Source organism: Misgurnus anguillicaudatus, chromosome 13 (assembly GCF_027580225.2).
Source record: "Misgurnus anguillicaudatus chromosome 13, ASM2758022v2, whole genome shotgun sequence".
NCBI classification, from domain to species: Eukaryota; Metazoa; Chordata; class Actinopteri; order Cypriniformes; family Cobitidae; genus Misgurnus; species Misgurnus anguillicaudatus.
Window position 1 is genome coordinate 30,532,030 of NC_073349.2, and position 17,313 is coordinate 30,549,342.

Here is a 17,313-nt window from a genome sequence, read left to right on the forward strand (position 1 = left end):
TGTTTTGTTGGCAATCGGTGCGTAAGTGCATAAAATTTAACTAACACACACATGTTTTATATTTAGTCCGAGAGCTTGTTGACCCTTCATTGAAAATCTACATCAGTGGGTCAGTTAGAATGTGTTAAAGCCTCGAAAATACATTTTGGTCCAAAAATAAGAAAAATTACGACTTTATTCAGCATTCTCTTCTCTTCCCTGTTTTGAGATGTTTTTTTGTGCGCCCGGGCTTTGTTTACAGTCTGAGGGAGACGCACGCTGTAAGTTTGAAAAAAAAACTTCGCAAACATGTCTGAGGATAACACGTCATCCGCGTCACTACAGCCACGCAACTCCAGTCTCGTGCATGCGCTTCACAACAGACGCGGAAGAGAAGACACTGCTGAATAAAGTCGTCATTTTTGGACCAAAATGTATTTTGGATGCTTCAACACATTCTAACTGACCCACTGATGTCACATGGACCACTTTGATGATGTTTTACTACCTTTCTGGACATGGACAGTAAACCGTACATAGGTTTTCAATGAAGGGTCAACAAGCTCTCGGACTAAATATAAAACATCTTAAACTGTGTTTCGAAGATAAACGGAAGTCTTACGAGTTTTGGAGTCATTCATGACATTATTTTCATTTTTGGGTGAACTATCACTTTAATTAATGTTAACAAATACAATCTTTGTGTGAAGTGTTACCCATGTATTAATAGTTTTAAATAGCAGCTGTAGTGTTATTGTATCTCACCTATACAGCTCTGAATGTTGCTCGTGTTTGATCGACTCTGAGCTTTACCTCGCAGGATGGGCATCCCACAACTTACGGAATAACTGTTATCGGATTCTGTGGGACAAATACATATTAATATATAGCATATAAATTAAGTTTTTTTTGGGGGTGGGGGTGGTAATATGATTAATATGTACCTGCCAGGTAATGTGCTTTAGACGCACAGGTGAGAGAACAGCTCTCTTTTTTCCCAGTTTTACTGCAGGTGAGTGTGGCTTTAGAGGACAGCAAACTGGACGCACACTTCACAGTCTCTGTATGGATTAAACAAACACACTTCATCATCTCATATAAATGACACATCATTGTGTGTTTAGATTTTACTGAATACTGGAATGTTGCTTTTTGCAGACAATTTATAAACACTGCAAAAAATGACTTTCCTACTTAGTATTTTTGTTTTGCTTTCGGTAGAAATATAAAAAATCTGATATTACTGATATTATGTACTGACAAGACAAAATACTAAGTAAGAGGGACTTTCTAGACTTAGTATATTTGTCTTGTTTTCAGTAGAAATATCTCAAATTTCTTAAATGAAGATGCTTATTCTTGATGTCTAGTTTTTAGACAAAACATATATAATTTAAGTGAATTTGTGCTTAAAAACAAGGAATAATATATCATTGGCAGATATTTTTGCTTGTTTTTAAGCACAAATTCACTTAAATTATATATGTTTTGTCTAAAAACTAGGTCCTTTTGCCCATCAAGAATAAGCATCTTAATTTAAGAAATTTTAGATATTTCTACTGAAAACAAGACAAAAATACTAAGTCTAGAAAGTCTTTCTTACTTAGTAATTTGTCTTGTCAGTACATAATATCAGTAATATCAGATATCTAAACATTCTTTAATTAAGTTGCATTTTCTTGATAAGCAAAGTGACCTAAAAAAATAAGTCTAGTTTTTAGACAAAAAATATACAATTAAGTGAATTTATGCTTAAAACAAGCTAAAAAAACATTTATTAAATTTTTTTTAAATTAAGTGTTTAAGAAAAAAACTTATTTCAAGATTTTTTTTGGCTAAAAACTATACTTATTTTCTTTATCATTTTGCTTATCAAAAAATGCATCTTGATTTAAGATTTTTTTTTATATTTGTACTAAAAACAAGAAAGAAAGTATTTGTCTGTCCTGTACGATATATCCACATAACACTGCAAAAAAAATCTTACTTAGTATTTTTGTTTTGTTTTTCGTAGAAAAATAAAAAATTCTTATTTTTGATGAGCAAAATTTCCTAAGAAAAATTGGCATATATTTTTGCTTGTTTTAAGCACAAATTCACATAAATGTTATATTTTTTGTCTAAAATCTAGACTTATTTTCTTAGGTCATTTGGCTAATCAAGATCTTGATTTAAGAATTGTTTAACTGAAAACAAGACAAAAATACTAAGTAAGAAAGTCATTTTTTGCAGTGGACAAACTGGCATTGGTGTTTTGCATTTCAGTTTTTAGTTTGTAGTGTCATGTGAATGGCCTGTAGGTGGCAGTGTTGTCCACATACCGACACAATCCTTCTTATTCCAGTGCAGTTTGTATCCTGGAGGACAGGTACACTCATAACTGCCCAATGTGTTCGAACACCCGAACTTACAGCCACCTCGATTGATACTGCATTCATCGATATCTATAAAACAACAATAAACAAAAATAAATAAATGTAATCTTTGTTCTATAAAGCCATAAAGAGAATCAGAATCAGAGAGCACAATTCAATGTGTTTGACTTAATCTGCCATTTCTAGAGAGATGCAAAAAGTTAAAAAGAGCAGTTGTAATATTTGAAATAATCTTTATGTCTTTAAAAGACAATTAGGCTTTTAATCTTTATGAAAACATTGTACACACAAGAATTTTTTTTCCAGGATAATAATCGATATAGGAATGGTGATTATCCATGCAACATGATGATGTCACAATGTGACAAACTGCTGTTTGAAGTGTTATAGGCGTTTACACGATATGCGGCAGTCGCAAGTGTCAAGTGAATTTTCAATAGGAGACGTGCAGAAAGTGGCAAAATGGTGGCGGATACAGAGGTGGACACCTTCCTCGTGCATCCCAAAATCTCTTCACGGCAGGCACTGTTGAAATGCTTACGTTAAATACAACTTTACATGCTGCACAACACGCTTCCACATTTGTTTAGATAGAGAGAACACAACAGTCTACAAAGACTTTATTTGTGCTGATCAAAGTGCATTTTTTCAACATTTCAACAACTTTTTGTCTTTTTTTTCTCCACCAAATTGAACCGGCTCCAGGAGCGACACCTTTGACTTCTACATTTCCTCCTCATCTGGAGATATAGGAGGTTAACAGACGTGTCAATCTAAAAGTGACTCTTCACCTCCACACCTCTCTTACTCGCTCTGTTGATTCATGAAGGATCCAAAGCACCAAGACACATTGAACCTTCACCACTGACAGACTGAAGTTCAGCCACATCTAGAACCGCTCCATGTGTCTCCACTGCACCAGACAATTAAACTTGCTGGACTCCAACCAAGATTCACATCAGCATGTTGATTTGTGCTCAAGTTATGTAGTCATGTTGTCAAAAAACAGACCAGGTGAAGGTTCTCCATTTACCTGGTAAAGCAACAACTCCACCTGAGGTAGTGTATCTAAGGAGGGGTATCAAAGGAGGAGTATCTGAGGTGAGGTATCTGAGAAGGTATCTGAGGTGGGGTACCTGATGTGGGGTATCTGAGATGGGATATCTGAGGTGGGGTATCAAAGGAGGAGTTTCTGAGGTGAGATATCAGAGGGTGGGGTATCTGAGAAGAGATATCTGGGGTGGGGTGTTTGAGAAGGGGTATCTGAAGTGGGGTATCCCGGGAGGGGTAACTGAGGTGGGGTATCTGAGGAGGGGTATCAAAGAAGGAGTATTTGAGGTGAGGTATCAGAGGGGAGGTATCTGAGAAGGGATATCTGAGGTGGGGTATCTGAGAAGAGATATCTGGGGTGGGGTATTTGAGAAGGGGTATCTGAAGTGGGGTATCTGAGGAGGGGTAACTGAGGTGGGGTATCTGAGGTGAGGTATCTAAGGAGGGGTAACTGAGGTGGGGTATCTGAGGTGAGGTATCTAAGGAGGGGTAACTGAGGTGGCATGTTTGAGAAGAGGTATCTGAGGAGGAATATCTGAGGAGGGGTATCTGGGTTGAGATATCTGAGGTGGGGTATCTGATGAGGGGTATCTGAGGTATCTGAGAAGAGATATCTGGGGTGGGGTATTTGAGAAGGGGTATCTGAAGTGAGGTATCTGAGGAGGGGTAACTGAGGTGGGGTATCTGTGGTGAGGTATCTAAGGAGGGGTAACTGAGGTGGGATGTTTGAGAAGAGGTATCTGAGGAGGGATATCTGAGGTGGAGTATCTGAGGTGAAGTATCTGAGGTGGGGAATCTAAGGAGAGGTATCTGAGGTGGGGCAACTGAGGTGGGATGTTTGAGAAGAGGTATATGAGGAGGAATATCTGGGGAGGGGTATCTGGGTTGAGATATCTGAGGTGGGGTATCTGATGAGGGGTATCTGAGGTATCTGAGAAGAGATATCTGGGGTGGGGTATTTGAGAAGGGGTATCTGAAGTGGGGTATCTGAGGAGGGGTAACTGAAGTGGTGTATCTGAGGAGGGGTAACTGAGGTGGGGTATCTAAGGAGGGGTAACTGAGGTGGGATGTTTGAGAAGAGGTATCTGAGGAGGAATATCTGAGGAGGGGTATCTGGGTTGAGATATCTGAGGTGGGGTATCTGATGAGGGGTATCTAAGGTGGGGTATCTGAGGTATCTGAGAAGAGATATCTGGGGTGGGGTATTTGAGAAGGGGCATCTGAAGTGGGGTATCTGAGGAGGGGTAACTGAGGTGGGGTATCTGAAGTAGGGTATCTGAGGAGGGGTAACTGAGGTGGGGTATCTAAAGTGGGGTATCTGAGGAGGGGTAACTGATGTGGGGTATCTGAAGTGGGGTATCTGAGGAGGGGTAACTGAGGTGGGGTATCTGAGATGAGGTATCTAAGGAGGGGTAACTGAGGTGGGGTATCTGAGGTGAGGTATCTAAGGAGGGGTAACTGAGGGGGGATGTTTGAGAAGGGGTATCTGAGGAGGGATATCTGAGGTGGAGTATCTGAGGTGAGGTATCTGAGATGGGGAATCTGTGGAGGGGTATCTGACGTGGGGTAACTGATGTGGGGTGTTTGAGAAGGGGTATCTGAGTAGGGGAGTCTGATAAGAGATATCTGTGGCGGGGTATTTGAGAATGAGTATCTAAGGTGGGCTATCAGAGGAGGAGTAACTGAGGTGATATATCTGAGGTGGGGTATTTCAGAAGGGTTAATTGGGTTGGGGTATCTGAGGAGGGGTATCTGGGGTAAGATATCTCAGGAGGGGTAACTGAGGTGGGGTATTTGAGAAGGGGTAACTGAGGTGGGGTATCTGATTTGAGGTATCTGAGGAGGAGTAAATTAGGTGGGTTATTTAAGGAGGGGTATCGAAGGTGAGGTATTTGAAGAGAGATAACTGAGGAGGGGTATCTGAGGTAAGGTATCAGAGGTGGAGTATCAGTGAGGTATCTGAGGTGGGGTATTTGAGAAGGGGTATCTGAGGAGGGGTATCTAAGGTGGGGTATCGGTGAGGTATCAGAGAAGGGGTGTCTGGGTTGAGATATCTGAGGAGGGGTATCTGAGGTGGGGTATCTGAGAAGGGATAACAGAGGTGGTCTCTAAGAAGTGGTATCTGGGGTGGGTGCCTAAGGAGGGGTTTCTAAGGTGGGGTATCAGTGAGGTTTTAGAGAAGGGGTGTTTGAGAAGGGGTATCTGAGGAGCACTCTTTGGGCATAAAGTGATAAATGAATCTTTGTTTTTCTGTACAAGCATTAGTTGTTGTTGTGTTTGTCTTGTACAGACAGCACCAGGATCAAATGCAGGTGAGGGTGAGACAGCAATGAAAGAGACAAATCAACACTGTGTGCATTTCTGTGTGATTGTGTCTTTAAGTTTCTTTTTGTGTGTTTGTCCGTGTTTCTGTTCAGAGGGCTGCAGATGTGAATACAATCCTCACTGATTGCCTCAACCGGATAAATTCACCAAATCAATTAAGAATTAGACTTTGACAACAATAATAATAATGTAATATTTCTTCCAAATTAAACAAATAAATGACATTTTAATGCAAGCTTATAAGTAGACAATTCCATTAAAATAACATTCACCAATTGCTCAAAGTAAGACAACATACGGTGGCTTTTCACGTCATGTGCATTTTTCATAATAGAAAACAATAGTGTAAGTGATTGATTTCAAAAAGGCAATTCTGGCCTATCCCACTCCTAACATTCATTTCCCTGAAGATAAGCCCTCTGGGAAACTGGCAACTATTCTCCCGAGTAAAGAGAGACCTCCATAAATCTGGGTGTTATCTAACAGCTCTGATGGATAAAGAGAGAAACACATTCATCATTACCGCTCCTCTCAACAATGGAGTGACAATACGTGAATAGCCAAAGCTTTCATCATTAAACCCTACAGTAAATCTCTGCTTAACTTAACCAGATTCTTAAAAACAGACCCTATAACCATGTACATGAACCCTTCACACATTACACTCTCATCCAAATCTTATTTTATATCTCTTGGAAGCCACACAATGATTACATTAAGTCATTAATTCAGTCACAAAAGATATCTGATGTGTCTTCACCTTACTGCTGGTTTAGGCATTGATTCAAATGAAATGAAAGAACATTTATAAAGGAAGGTTTCAGTTTTCATTGGATGTGTTTTTTCTGTGTGAACTCTCTCAGACACACAATCTTCACCAAGAAAAGACCCTAATAAAAGCCAAACACTGTCCCAAAATCAAAACAATCCCATGATGCATCAGTTACCTCCACAATGAGCCACACCATAGAGGACGTAACCTTTGTGACAGTAGCACTGAAAACTTCCAGGTGAGTTCACGCAGGTGTGGTCACACGCCCGGTCGAACGAGCACTCGTCTATATCTAAAAAAAAAAAACAGAAAGAGAGAGAGAAGCACTTTATTTACATGTTCACATTAATATAAAAATGACAAATGCATGCAGTTGATGAAGGGATGTTATCAGTGTCAAAACAATTCATAAAAGTGTGAAAATATTTCAGCGCCCTTGATGAACAGCAGCTTTAATAGTTGTTTTCTTTTCCCCTCAGCTGTCAATCATTTCAGTTTGGTGTAATAATCCTTCAGCTGTTCATGAACACAAGTTACTAGGATAAAGTCGAGGTCTATTAACTCCTCATTACAACATGTGGAAATGATTTACTCTTAATAACCCTTCAGTGCTCTGGATTCTCTTGACATCAGGGCCAAAATATCACCCCAAAATATCTGTTTTGCACAAAAATGATGCTTGCTTTTGAAACTAATAATAAGATATTTTTGCATGATTAACTTATTATGTAAATAAAGAACCAATTGTCTTCACCGTAATGCAAATATTATCTTAAAAAAGTTACTGTATACTCTCAGACAAAAAGTACACATTTTTACTGAATGGGTGCATATTGGTACCCCACAGGTACATATCTGCACCTCTTTTTAAAGGGTGCCATCCCAATGACATCTTTTGTAGCTTTTTTCGAGCGTATTACAAAAATGAGAATCATCTGGACACTATTATAGTTTTTTTAAAGTCAGTAAACAACCATTGTACTAAATGCACTTGATCATCAAAATAATGTTTATATTATGTGTGCTTAACTGTTAATGTTAAAAAATGACACTGTAACGTGTAATTTCATATTTTGTTCCTTTTATTTTGGGGATGAGATACGCCCCAGAGATTTATCTTTCAAGCATTTACCGGTCATTCGATGAAACAATTTGTTCCAGCTATTCAGATAAAAAATTCAACACAACTAAAGATTGTAAGAGGCGTGTAAAGCAACCTTTTCCGGGAAAGGACAACATTCAATGAGCAAAGATAAAGGAATAAAGAAGAAAGCAAATTAAAATAATGTGTTTGTCATGCAATAGGCAGTCTGCCATCAGTCCTCGAGGTGAAACCAGCAAAGGAAGCTTTCCAGAGGTGAACAATGTTTGGAAAAGGTCAAGTTATCCGGAAAATTAAAATGCTGACACGCCAGCTACACTTACAGATTACAAATATACCTAAAGGACTGATGATCCCATCTTTATTGTGTGTTGATATCATACATACAATTAAATCCATACAAAGAAACATTATTTTATGTTTTTTTTGTAAAAAGCTGAAGTATGAATCACGCCGAAAAGATCTACAACACAAATTATTGGCAATGAACAGTTTAATGGAGAGAAACCACAAGACAGCAATATACGGTTTGAAATGACCTGACAGTAAGTAATGTAAGTGAATTTACAATAAGTGACAGGAATACATGCATGAATTGAAGCAGGATTTTTAATAATGTGACATTTCATAGCTGGTGTGCCCTTTTCATTTTTTTGACCTTTGGCATTACACTCATTTACAAGCTGTAGACCTCGAGTTCTCCTGAATGCGACACAGAAAGATTCATCAGTATGGAGACAGAAAGAAAAGATATATGAGACAATAAGACTGCATGAGACTGAGGTGACCTGATGCTTTATCTCTAAAGGAAACTGAAGACATTTCAGTTCACCTAAAATAAAAAAATAAATAAAAACCGAGTACTATGAAAGTCAATAAGTACTGTCAACTGTCTGCTTACCATCTATGATCAAAATATTTTTTTTGTGTTCACCAGAATAAAGAAACTCATACAGGCTTAGAACAATAAGAGGATGAGAAAACCCATACGGCAAAATAATACATTTCTTTGACCAAAAATATGTTTGCTAAATACATTTTTGTAAAAAGTTAAGCCTTTTGAATTTAAAAATATATTTAGTTTTAACCTTTATATATTAACATATATTTCAAAATGTATGGCAACAAATTCACAACCCATATGGAAAAAAGATATTTCCCTGCCCAAACTATCAAAGTTTGTATAAAATGTATAAGTATATAGAAGTATAGAATAAATATGTTTTAAAATTTAAAATTATAAGTATATTTTTGCAGTTGAAAATATATTTAAGTTTAATCTTTCAAACCTGTTATGTTTACAGGTTTGTAACAGATAATTTTTTTCTTCCAATGTGCTACAAATATAAATTCCATATATATTTTTATTTTTAAAATATATTTTTAAATATTACCGAGCACCTAAGGTGACATTGGAGTATAAAAATCTAAAGTTTAGTTTCATGTGCTCACGTGAACTTTCGCGTGCGCACATGAAACTATCGCGTTCGCGTTCGTAAAACCAAACTTTATTTAATTTTGCTCCATGTCCCCTTAGGGGCTCCGTAAAATATACAAAAAATGTTGGTGAAAAAACATTTTTGTAAACATATTTCAAAATATATTTCAGAACATAATTTTGGCCATTTTTTTATAATTTGGAAAAACATTTAAAAGTTATAGAATTTTTTTATTATTTTTTGCCATGTGGGAATAATGACAGGATTTTCATTTTTGTGTGAACTCTCCCTTTAAACAGCAAAGACTGATGAATCTTCTCTAAAAGTGAGAGACAACGAGTGACACGCACTTGCATCTAAAAGCGGTATCAAAAATCACTTCAGAGTTATTGTTAAGTTAAAAGAACAATGTTTTTGGATTTAAAAGTGTATATATATATATATATATATATATACAGAAATATGCATTTTCAGCCATCTTGAATTATTTTCTTTGACTCGAGCCACTGACCTACGTCATGCTGCCCCGCTTTGTCGCTTTGTCGCATCGCTCAGCATTTGCATAAAATAGCCTTCTTGTCTATTTTGGCCCCACCTAGCTCAACGCAGTGGCAAGCTTGTTGCTTTTCACTGGCAAATGGTCACTCCCATTGAAAATAAATGGTAGCCTGTCGCTCTGTCTTTGTTTCTTGTAGCAAATGTGACTGTAGGGTAATGTTTCATTTATAATTACAAAAAAGAAGAGCAAAAAAGTACAGCAGATATACATTTTTATCAGTAGGTAGGGGAGAGCGGGGTAAGTTGTCACACTGTTCATAACTCCAACACAAGAGGCACTATATACGGCTATAATCAACTTCGTGTTCACATGATCTGACATTAGCACATTTTACATATTTTTTGGTTAAAAAGTAAAACGATTGCACTATATATGTTTGGTGCTCAGTAAATGTTATACAGTGTGAAAAGTGTGACAACTTACTGGTCAAACCCCAGTTGTACGCTCTACTAATTAAGCTACAGGAACAGCATGATATAAATATGCCCGTTCTCCTTATATATATATATAACCAATATATAGCCAATAATATCCTGCTAAAGAACATCAAACCTTTCACACATCAGGTCACAGCTGTTGTCTCGGCAGCACAAGCTGACTGTACAGTATAAAAAGCCACAAAGACACTTGGAGGTTTATTTTGGGATGCCCGGGCATCAGTATGCAGGTGTGTGACAGCAAAGGTGTGTGTGCACATCACTGCACAGGTCAGTGTTTGATACTGAAACGCACAGAAAGATTTTTTCATCTTAACATTTCTGAGGGTTTGTCATAATAAACCAAACAATTAAAATATTTATTTGTGCATGTAAATGCCAAAACTCTAGGGTACTAGAGCCAGATGCCAGGGTGTTGGTATTTGGTTGCTAAGGTGTTATGTGGTTTTGGAAACATATTAGCTGTTACACTTTTAAAAATAAAGGTGCTACATCACAGCGAAGATGTAAAAGAACCATTTTTGTTTTTTAAGGCCCTTAAAGTCGGTGTAAAGTGTGATATTAAATGTGCTCTCAGTTTGTAACACCACAGAAAAATGTGATATTAACCATGCAGACAAATATAAATGATAAAAAACAGCTAAATACATAAAATATTTATAAAAACAAGCAGGATTCTCTGTTCTGAAACGCTGGGGGCGTGTCCACTGTCGGGGCTGAAACCACGCCCACTTGCGGAAAGCTGCGGGGTCTCTCTTAACTTACAAATACCACTACCCCCTGAATGAATGCTTGTGATTGTGTTAGGGGCGGGGAAATGCTAGGTGGCTCCGGTGCATCATCAAGCCACTGTTTTAGCCCCGCCCACAAAATCCTGAACATAGAAATGTAGAAAAACTGTTTGATGGTGTACTAAATAGTTCACAGTCTTTGTAACGTGTTTCAGCAATATATTTATAATGTGTGCAGAAACAATTCTCTGAAATGACTTTACGTGGACGTCTTTATAGTCTAAAGAACCATTTTCGACTACAAAGGATCATAGAAAGGTTTTTCAGATGTTAAAGATTGTTTACACTGTAGGACCATACAGCAAAAATGCATATTATATGGCATCATGTAGCACCATTATTTTTAAGATTTGATACTGTAGTTGGTGTTTCACTGGTTTCACTATTAAATCTGTAATATCCTGCTTATGGTTCAGATACTACATAGCATGACTTTGATAAATGTGATTTATTATCTAACGTGCATAAAACCTGCACGATTTATGGTGTCAATTATATCTGCAGCACAAACTGCGTGTTGGACGAGTGACTCGCTAAAGTTCACTACTCAGGGTTAGAGATTATAAAAAGCTAAGCAAGATGAACAGTTACGCTTGTCTTAGCAAACACCATTAACAAAGAAAAATGTGCATGTCAGCTCTTTCACCCCTCAGGACCTAAGGATGCAGGTTTCTCTTAATCTCAAGCTTTGAAACAATAGCATTGTGAGGGGGAAATGAAAGCTGGTCTGTTTATATAGAGCAGATAGAGGCTTTATCTGTGAGTCGCACCTCAAGACAAGCAGCCATCTGATAAGAGCTTCACTTAAACACACTTGAGAAAGCGTTTAAGACGACGGAGGAATGTGTCCTGATCTGTCTGAGAGAGAGAGCTGTTGAAGGACGAGGATGATGACAGCAGGGAAACACACAGTTTGTTAAAACCAGTGTTCAAAGTAAGGGGTGGGGTGGGCCTGGACCTCCTATAGGCATTGAGGGACCACAAAAAAATTAATTGGTTTTTATTCAAATTAAAATACTAAATACATTTAAAATTCTCATGCTGCTCTGCCACAAAGCGATAATGTCTATTATTTGTCCCAATATCGCAATAAACTAATCCAAAAGATTTTTTTGTCTGAAATAAATGCAAACTCTCAAGTGCGCCTCATGCTGTTCTCTGGAGGAATTGACAAATTGTTAGATTAAGGATTGGGTTAGGGGCTTTTAAAAATTCTTCTCAAACTATTATTTAATGATTACACTGCAAATTACTTACATACTTAGTACAACTACTTACTTAGTCTTGTTTTTAGTACAAATATAAAAAAATAAATAAATCAAGATGCAAATCAGTGACCTAAAATGTCTAGTTTTTAGACAAAAAATATACAATGTAACTGAATTTTTGCTCAAAACAAGCTATTTTTACCCCATTGGCAGATTTTTTTGCTTGATTTAAGCACAAATTCACTTTAAGTTTATGTTTTTTGTCTAAAAACTAGACTTATTTTCTTAGGTAATTTTGCTCATCAAGAAAATGCATCTTAATTTAAGAATTTTTAGATATTATAAGACAAAAATACTAAATTTTCTTTATAATTTGGGGTTTCTTCGATCAAAATGTTGATCCAGGATCACATCTTTGTGAAATCATGGCGACCCTATAATGATGTGCCATCTGTCACTTTTACGCTCCGAAGTGTCCTCATCGAAGGGGGCGCCCTTTGCACCCTTGATGCGATCTTCGGTGAAGTCCGCACTGCAGCAGGCTTCGCGCACTTTACCAACCCAGAAGTTCTTGCGAAAGAGCAATCAGACCAATCAGACGACGGAAGGGAGGAGTTCACACTGATGGGCAACTTCTCTTCCCATTTCCGGCATGACACTCGAGTCTATCCCAAAATACAACTCCGGTGCGCACTCTTGGACTTGCGTCAAGGGTCCCTAAGGTCTGCGCTACATGATGTCATCAAAACGTGGACTCTGAGGAGGTCCACAAGTCCGGAGTGTGCCATTTGGGACAGGGACAGTATTTATGACGATTTAAACTTTTTTGAATATTTTCTTCTGAACATTCTTTTGGTAATGACATATCATGAGCCTCAAACACGATTGTTTCCTCTTCTTATGTAAACCTTGTACATGCAAAAGACAGCTGGAAAACAGACCAATCTCAACATAACACCAACTGTGACGTTACAGTCGAGTAAGCTCTCAACATTAAATTACACATTAAATTAAGTACAATGTTCTTACAATCCTTAAAACAATCTTGTGTGAATTGGCCTTTACATAACATTTATACTTACAGTATAAACGAGCGCACAGCTTGCCAGCATAAAATATTATTGGCCTAAATCAAAAGAGCTGACCCTGAAGTCTTTACGATCTTTTTCACCAGCACTCACATCACAAAGAAAATTGTGTCGACAACAGCAAATCTCTCCTCGACAAGACATATGATGTAAAGTGTCATTCATGCATGATGAGGTAAGTTTAACACAGAGAATCACTAAACCTCACAATAAGCAATAAGCTGCATTAAAAAGTTGCGGTGCACTGGTGAAGTCTAAATTTCTCAGTTTCCTGCTCATCTGTATTCTTCCAGTTTCTTCCATCATGTTTGTTTTGTGAACTCCTGAAGGTCCAGATGTTCCACTGAGCCGAGACTTACACTGCTGGGAGCTTCATGAGAGGATCTGAAGGATTTCTGGTTTTAATCCCCAGACCTGGAGCCTGGAGCAGTGTGACTGCGAATGACGTTCTCCTGTCATTCCTTGGTCACACAGATCTTGCACCACTGCTTACCACAGGCCAAACAAAACTATTATTGGCCTAGAAATCTCCTCAGGCATTCAATTATAGCCTAAACCCAGAGTGTAAATGAGACCCTCTGACCTAAACAGACCCGACCTTTTCACTACTGCCAAATTTGGGGTCCAAGCATGTGAAAACATGTGAAAACAAACCTACTATAGTCAAAGCATTATGGTGCCATGATCGTGATTTATTGGGTCACTGGAGATTGAAATAAATATAATCTGCATGTTATCTCTGAGCTTTAAGATACAAAGATCATCAAACATTACTGGAAACAGTACCAGTACTGGTTAGTGTACCTTGACATGTCCTCTCATTGGTCAGAAGTTTGTATCCTTTCTTGCAGCTGCACTCGAAGCTGCCCACTGTGTTTCTGCACACATGGTCGCATCCCCCATTGTTCATACGGCATTCATCAATGTCTGAAATGAGAGAGAAAGTTTGTAATAAACACCGGATAGTTCGAACGAAGACACATGTAATGGATTAGTGCGGTTCCTGATTCAAATTATGAGTGAATAATAAATATGCAAGAATAACAAGATAAATGGGGTCACTGAATAATCACCTTAAACTTTCTGCTAACTGTTTGTATCAGAGAAGAGGAGTTAGAAGGGGAGGACAAAAGGGCAGATAAGATGGGAGAGCAAATACAAAATAAGATGTGACATGAGATGGCACAAGATAAAATCAGAGATTTAAGATGTGAGTAGAGGCGTGAGATGACAGGAGACGAGATAATGAGGCAAGAGGAGGATAGGAAGAAAGAGGAGAGAAAATGAGATGTGAGAGGAGATGGGATGTGAGAAGAGAGGAAGCATGAGAGAAGATGAGACTTTGGAGAGAAGACATTAGAGGAAATGAGGTGTCAGAGAAGACGTAAGAAGAAATGAGGTGTGAGAGCAGATTTAGAGGAGAGCAGATGTGAGAGGAGATTTTAAAGGAGATGAGAACATGACGTTGAGATGAGGCATGAGATGAAATGAGACAAGATATGAGACAAGAAGAGAGAAAAGATGTGAGAGGAGATGGGAGAGAAGATGAGGCGTTAGAGAAGAGATGTTAGAGGAAATGAGGTGTGAGAGGAGATTTGATGTTAGAGCAGATGTTGAAAGAGAGGAGATGTTAAAGGAGATGAGAGATGTGATGTTAGAGGAGATGTGAGAGGACATGCTGGAGGAGATATTAGATGTTAGAGATGTTGGATGAAAAGAGAGTTGTTAGTAAAGATTTTGGATAAGAGGAGATGAGATGTTAGAGGAGATGTTGGATGAGAGGAGATTAGATGTTGGAAGAGATTTTGGATGAGAGGAGATGAGATGTTAGAGATGTTGGATGAGAGAAGATGTTGGAAAAGATGTTGGATGAAAGGAGATGAGATGTTAGAGGAGATGTGAGAGGACATGCTGGAGGAGATATTAGATGTTAGAGATGTTGGATGAAAAGAGAGTTGTTAGTAAAGATTTTGGATAAGAGGAGATGAGATGTTAGAGGAGATGTTGGATGAGAGGAGATTAGATGTTGGAAGAGATTTTGGATGAGAGGAGATGAGATGTTAGAGATGTTGGATGAGAGAAGATGTTGGAAAAGATGTTGGATGAGAGGAGGTGAGAAGTTAGAGGTCATGCTGGAAGAGAGAAGATATGTTAGAGATGTTGGATGCGAGGAGATGTTAGATGAGATGTTAACTGAGAGAAGAAATGTTAGAGGAGATGCTGGATGAAAGGAGATGAGATGGTAGAAGAGATGTTGGGTGAGAGGAGATGAGATGTTAGAGATGCTGGATGAGAGGAGATGTTAGAGGAGATATTGGATGAGAGGAGATGAGATGTTAGAGGAGATTTTGGATGAGAAGAGATGTTAGAGAAGATGTTGGATGATAGGGGATGAGATTTTAAAGATGTTGGATGAGGAGATGATAGCGGAGATGAGAGGAGATGAGATGTTAGAGAAAATGTTGGATGAGAGGAGATGAGATGTTAGAGGAGATGTTGGATGAGAGGGGATGAGATGTTAAAGATATTGGATGAAAGAAGATGAGATGTAAGAGATGTTGGATGAGAGGAGATGAGATGTTAGAGATGTTGGATGAGAGGGGATGAGATGTTAGAGATGTTGGATGAGAGGAGATGTTAGATGAGATGTTAATTGAGAGAAGAAATGTTAGAGGAGATGTTGGATGAAAGGAGATGAGATGGTAGAAGATATGTTGGATGAGATGTTAGAGATGTTGGATGAGAGGAGATGTTGGATGAGAGGAGATGAGATGTTAGAGGAGATGTTGGATGAAAGGAGATGAGATGTTAGAGGAAATGTTGGATGAGATGAGATGTTAGAGGAGATGTTGGATGAGAGGGGATGAGATGTTAGAGACGTTGGATGAAAGAAGATGAGATGTTAGAGATGTTGGATGAGAGGAGATGAGATGTTAGAGATGTTGGATGAGAAGGGATGAGATGTTAGAGGAGATGTTGGATGAGATGAGATGATAGAGGAGATGTTGGATCAGAGAAAAAATGTTAGAGGAGATGTTGGATGAGACGAGATGAGATGTTGGAAGAGATGTTGGATGAGAGGAGATGTTAAAGATGTTGGATGAGAGGATATGAGATGTTAGAGGAAATGTGATAGGTCATGCTGGAGGAGAGATTTTAGAGATTTTGGTTGAGAGATGTTAGAGGAGATGTGGATGAGAGGGCAGAATGGATTGCAGTGGACACACACGGAGTGAATGTTTGACTTCAGAGCATTTCTGTGGTCAGGGCCACAAAACATTCAAGACCTCCTACAGTTCAAACAGGAGGAAGTTCTTTAAGAATAATGGATCAATATATCATCAGCTTTCAGTTGGCTTTCATTAAACTCAAGTGGATGTTTCTGATTACAGCTGAATCATCTGAGTAAATGAGCCGTTCATCTCAGCAAGAGTCTGAATCATCTGAACAGAATATCTGCATTACGCACAAAATAAAACAGCTCTCTCTCTCTATCTCTCTCTCTCTCTCTCTCTCTCTCTCTCTCTCTCTCTTTCTCTGGCCAGCAGCAGGATGAGTGTTTTCTTATGCCAGCAGTCTGGATATGTTTTTGCTATGGCAGAACTAATAAATCTCAATACTGCTTTATTGTTCTTGTTAGCGTATTATTACCAGTGCTTAAGGCGAGACAGTGATCCCCACATGCATCTACAAGTCTACACTTCCAGCTCCTGTCACTCCTCTATTTCTTCCAATGCAATCCAGTTTAACCAGACACTATGGGGAGGTTTCCCGGACAGGGCTTATGTCTAGTCCAAGATTAAAATGCTTGTTAGAGGTGTTCAAACTGAAACAGCTTGATATCTTAAAATATCTCAATCCCATTGTTTCGTCTCAAGATACACACCAGTGAACTACGTAAATGATATAATATAACTAAGATCTACTCCTGGTGTAATCTAAACCATCTCCAGGGAACCCGCCCCTAAATGTGTTGAATTAAAACGATTTCAGTGTTTTAATTCAACATTCAGATTAAACTCTTAGCTGAATCACCCTGAATGCTTTTTGAAGTTTTATATGCATTTGTTAAGGAATATAAGACGTTATAATTGCTGTGTAAAAACGAGAAGACAGGCAGGTGTGTTTGTTCTAGTGACTGAAAACTATAAAGACTCATGAAATTATAGTTATTAAAAGATGGCCTGA

At 38.3% G+C, this 17,313-nt stretch overlaps 1 protein-coding gene across 3 annotated transcripts in view; it reads right to left on the minus strand.

The window, feature by feature from the left end:
• Nucleotides 1–17,313, minus strand: part of scube3 (signal peptide, CUB domain, EGF-like 3) — a 121,669-nt gene that overhangs the window by 16,319 nt on the left and 88,037 nt on the right. For all 3 annotated transcript variants that reach the window (XM_055187823.2, XM_055187824.2, XM_055187822.2), the window contains 5 exons: nt 13,930–14,052; nt 6,677–6,793; nt 2,301–2,423; nt 924–1,040; nt 745–840 (listed from right to left, as the gene is read on the minus strand). In XM_055187823.2, coding sequence (XP_055043798.1) covers nt 745–840; nt 924–1,040; nt 2,301–2,423; nt 6,677–6,793; nt 13,930–14,052 — 576 coding nt within the window. The remainder of the gene's footprint in view (nt 1–744; nt 841–923; nt 1,041–2,300; nt 2,424–6,676; nt 6,794–13,929; nt 14,053–17,313) is intronic.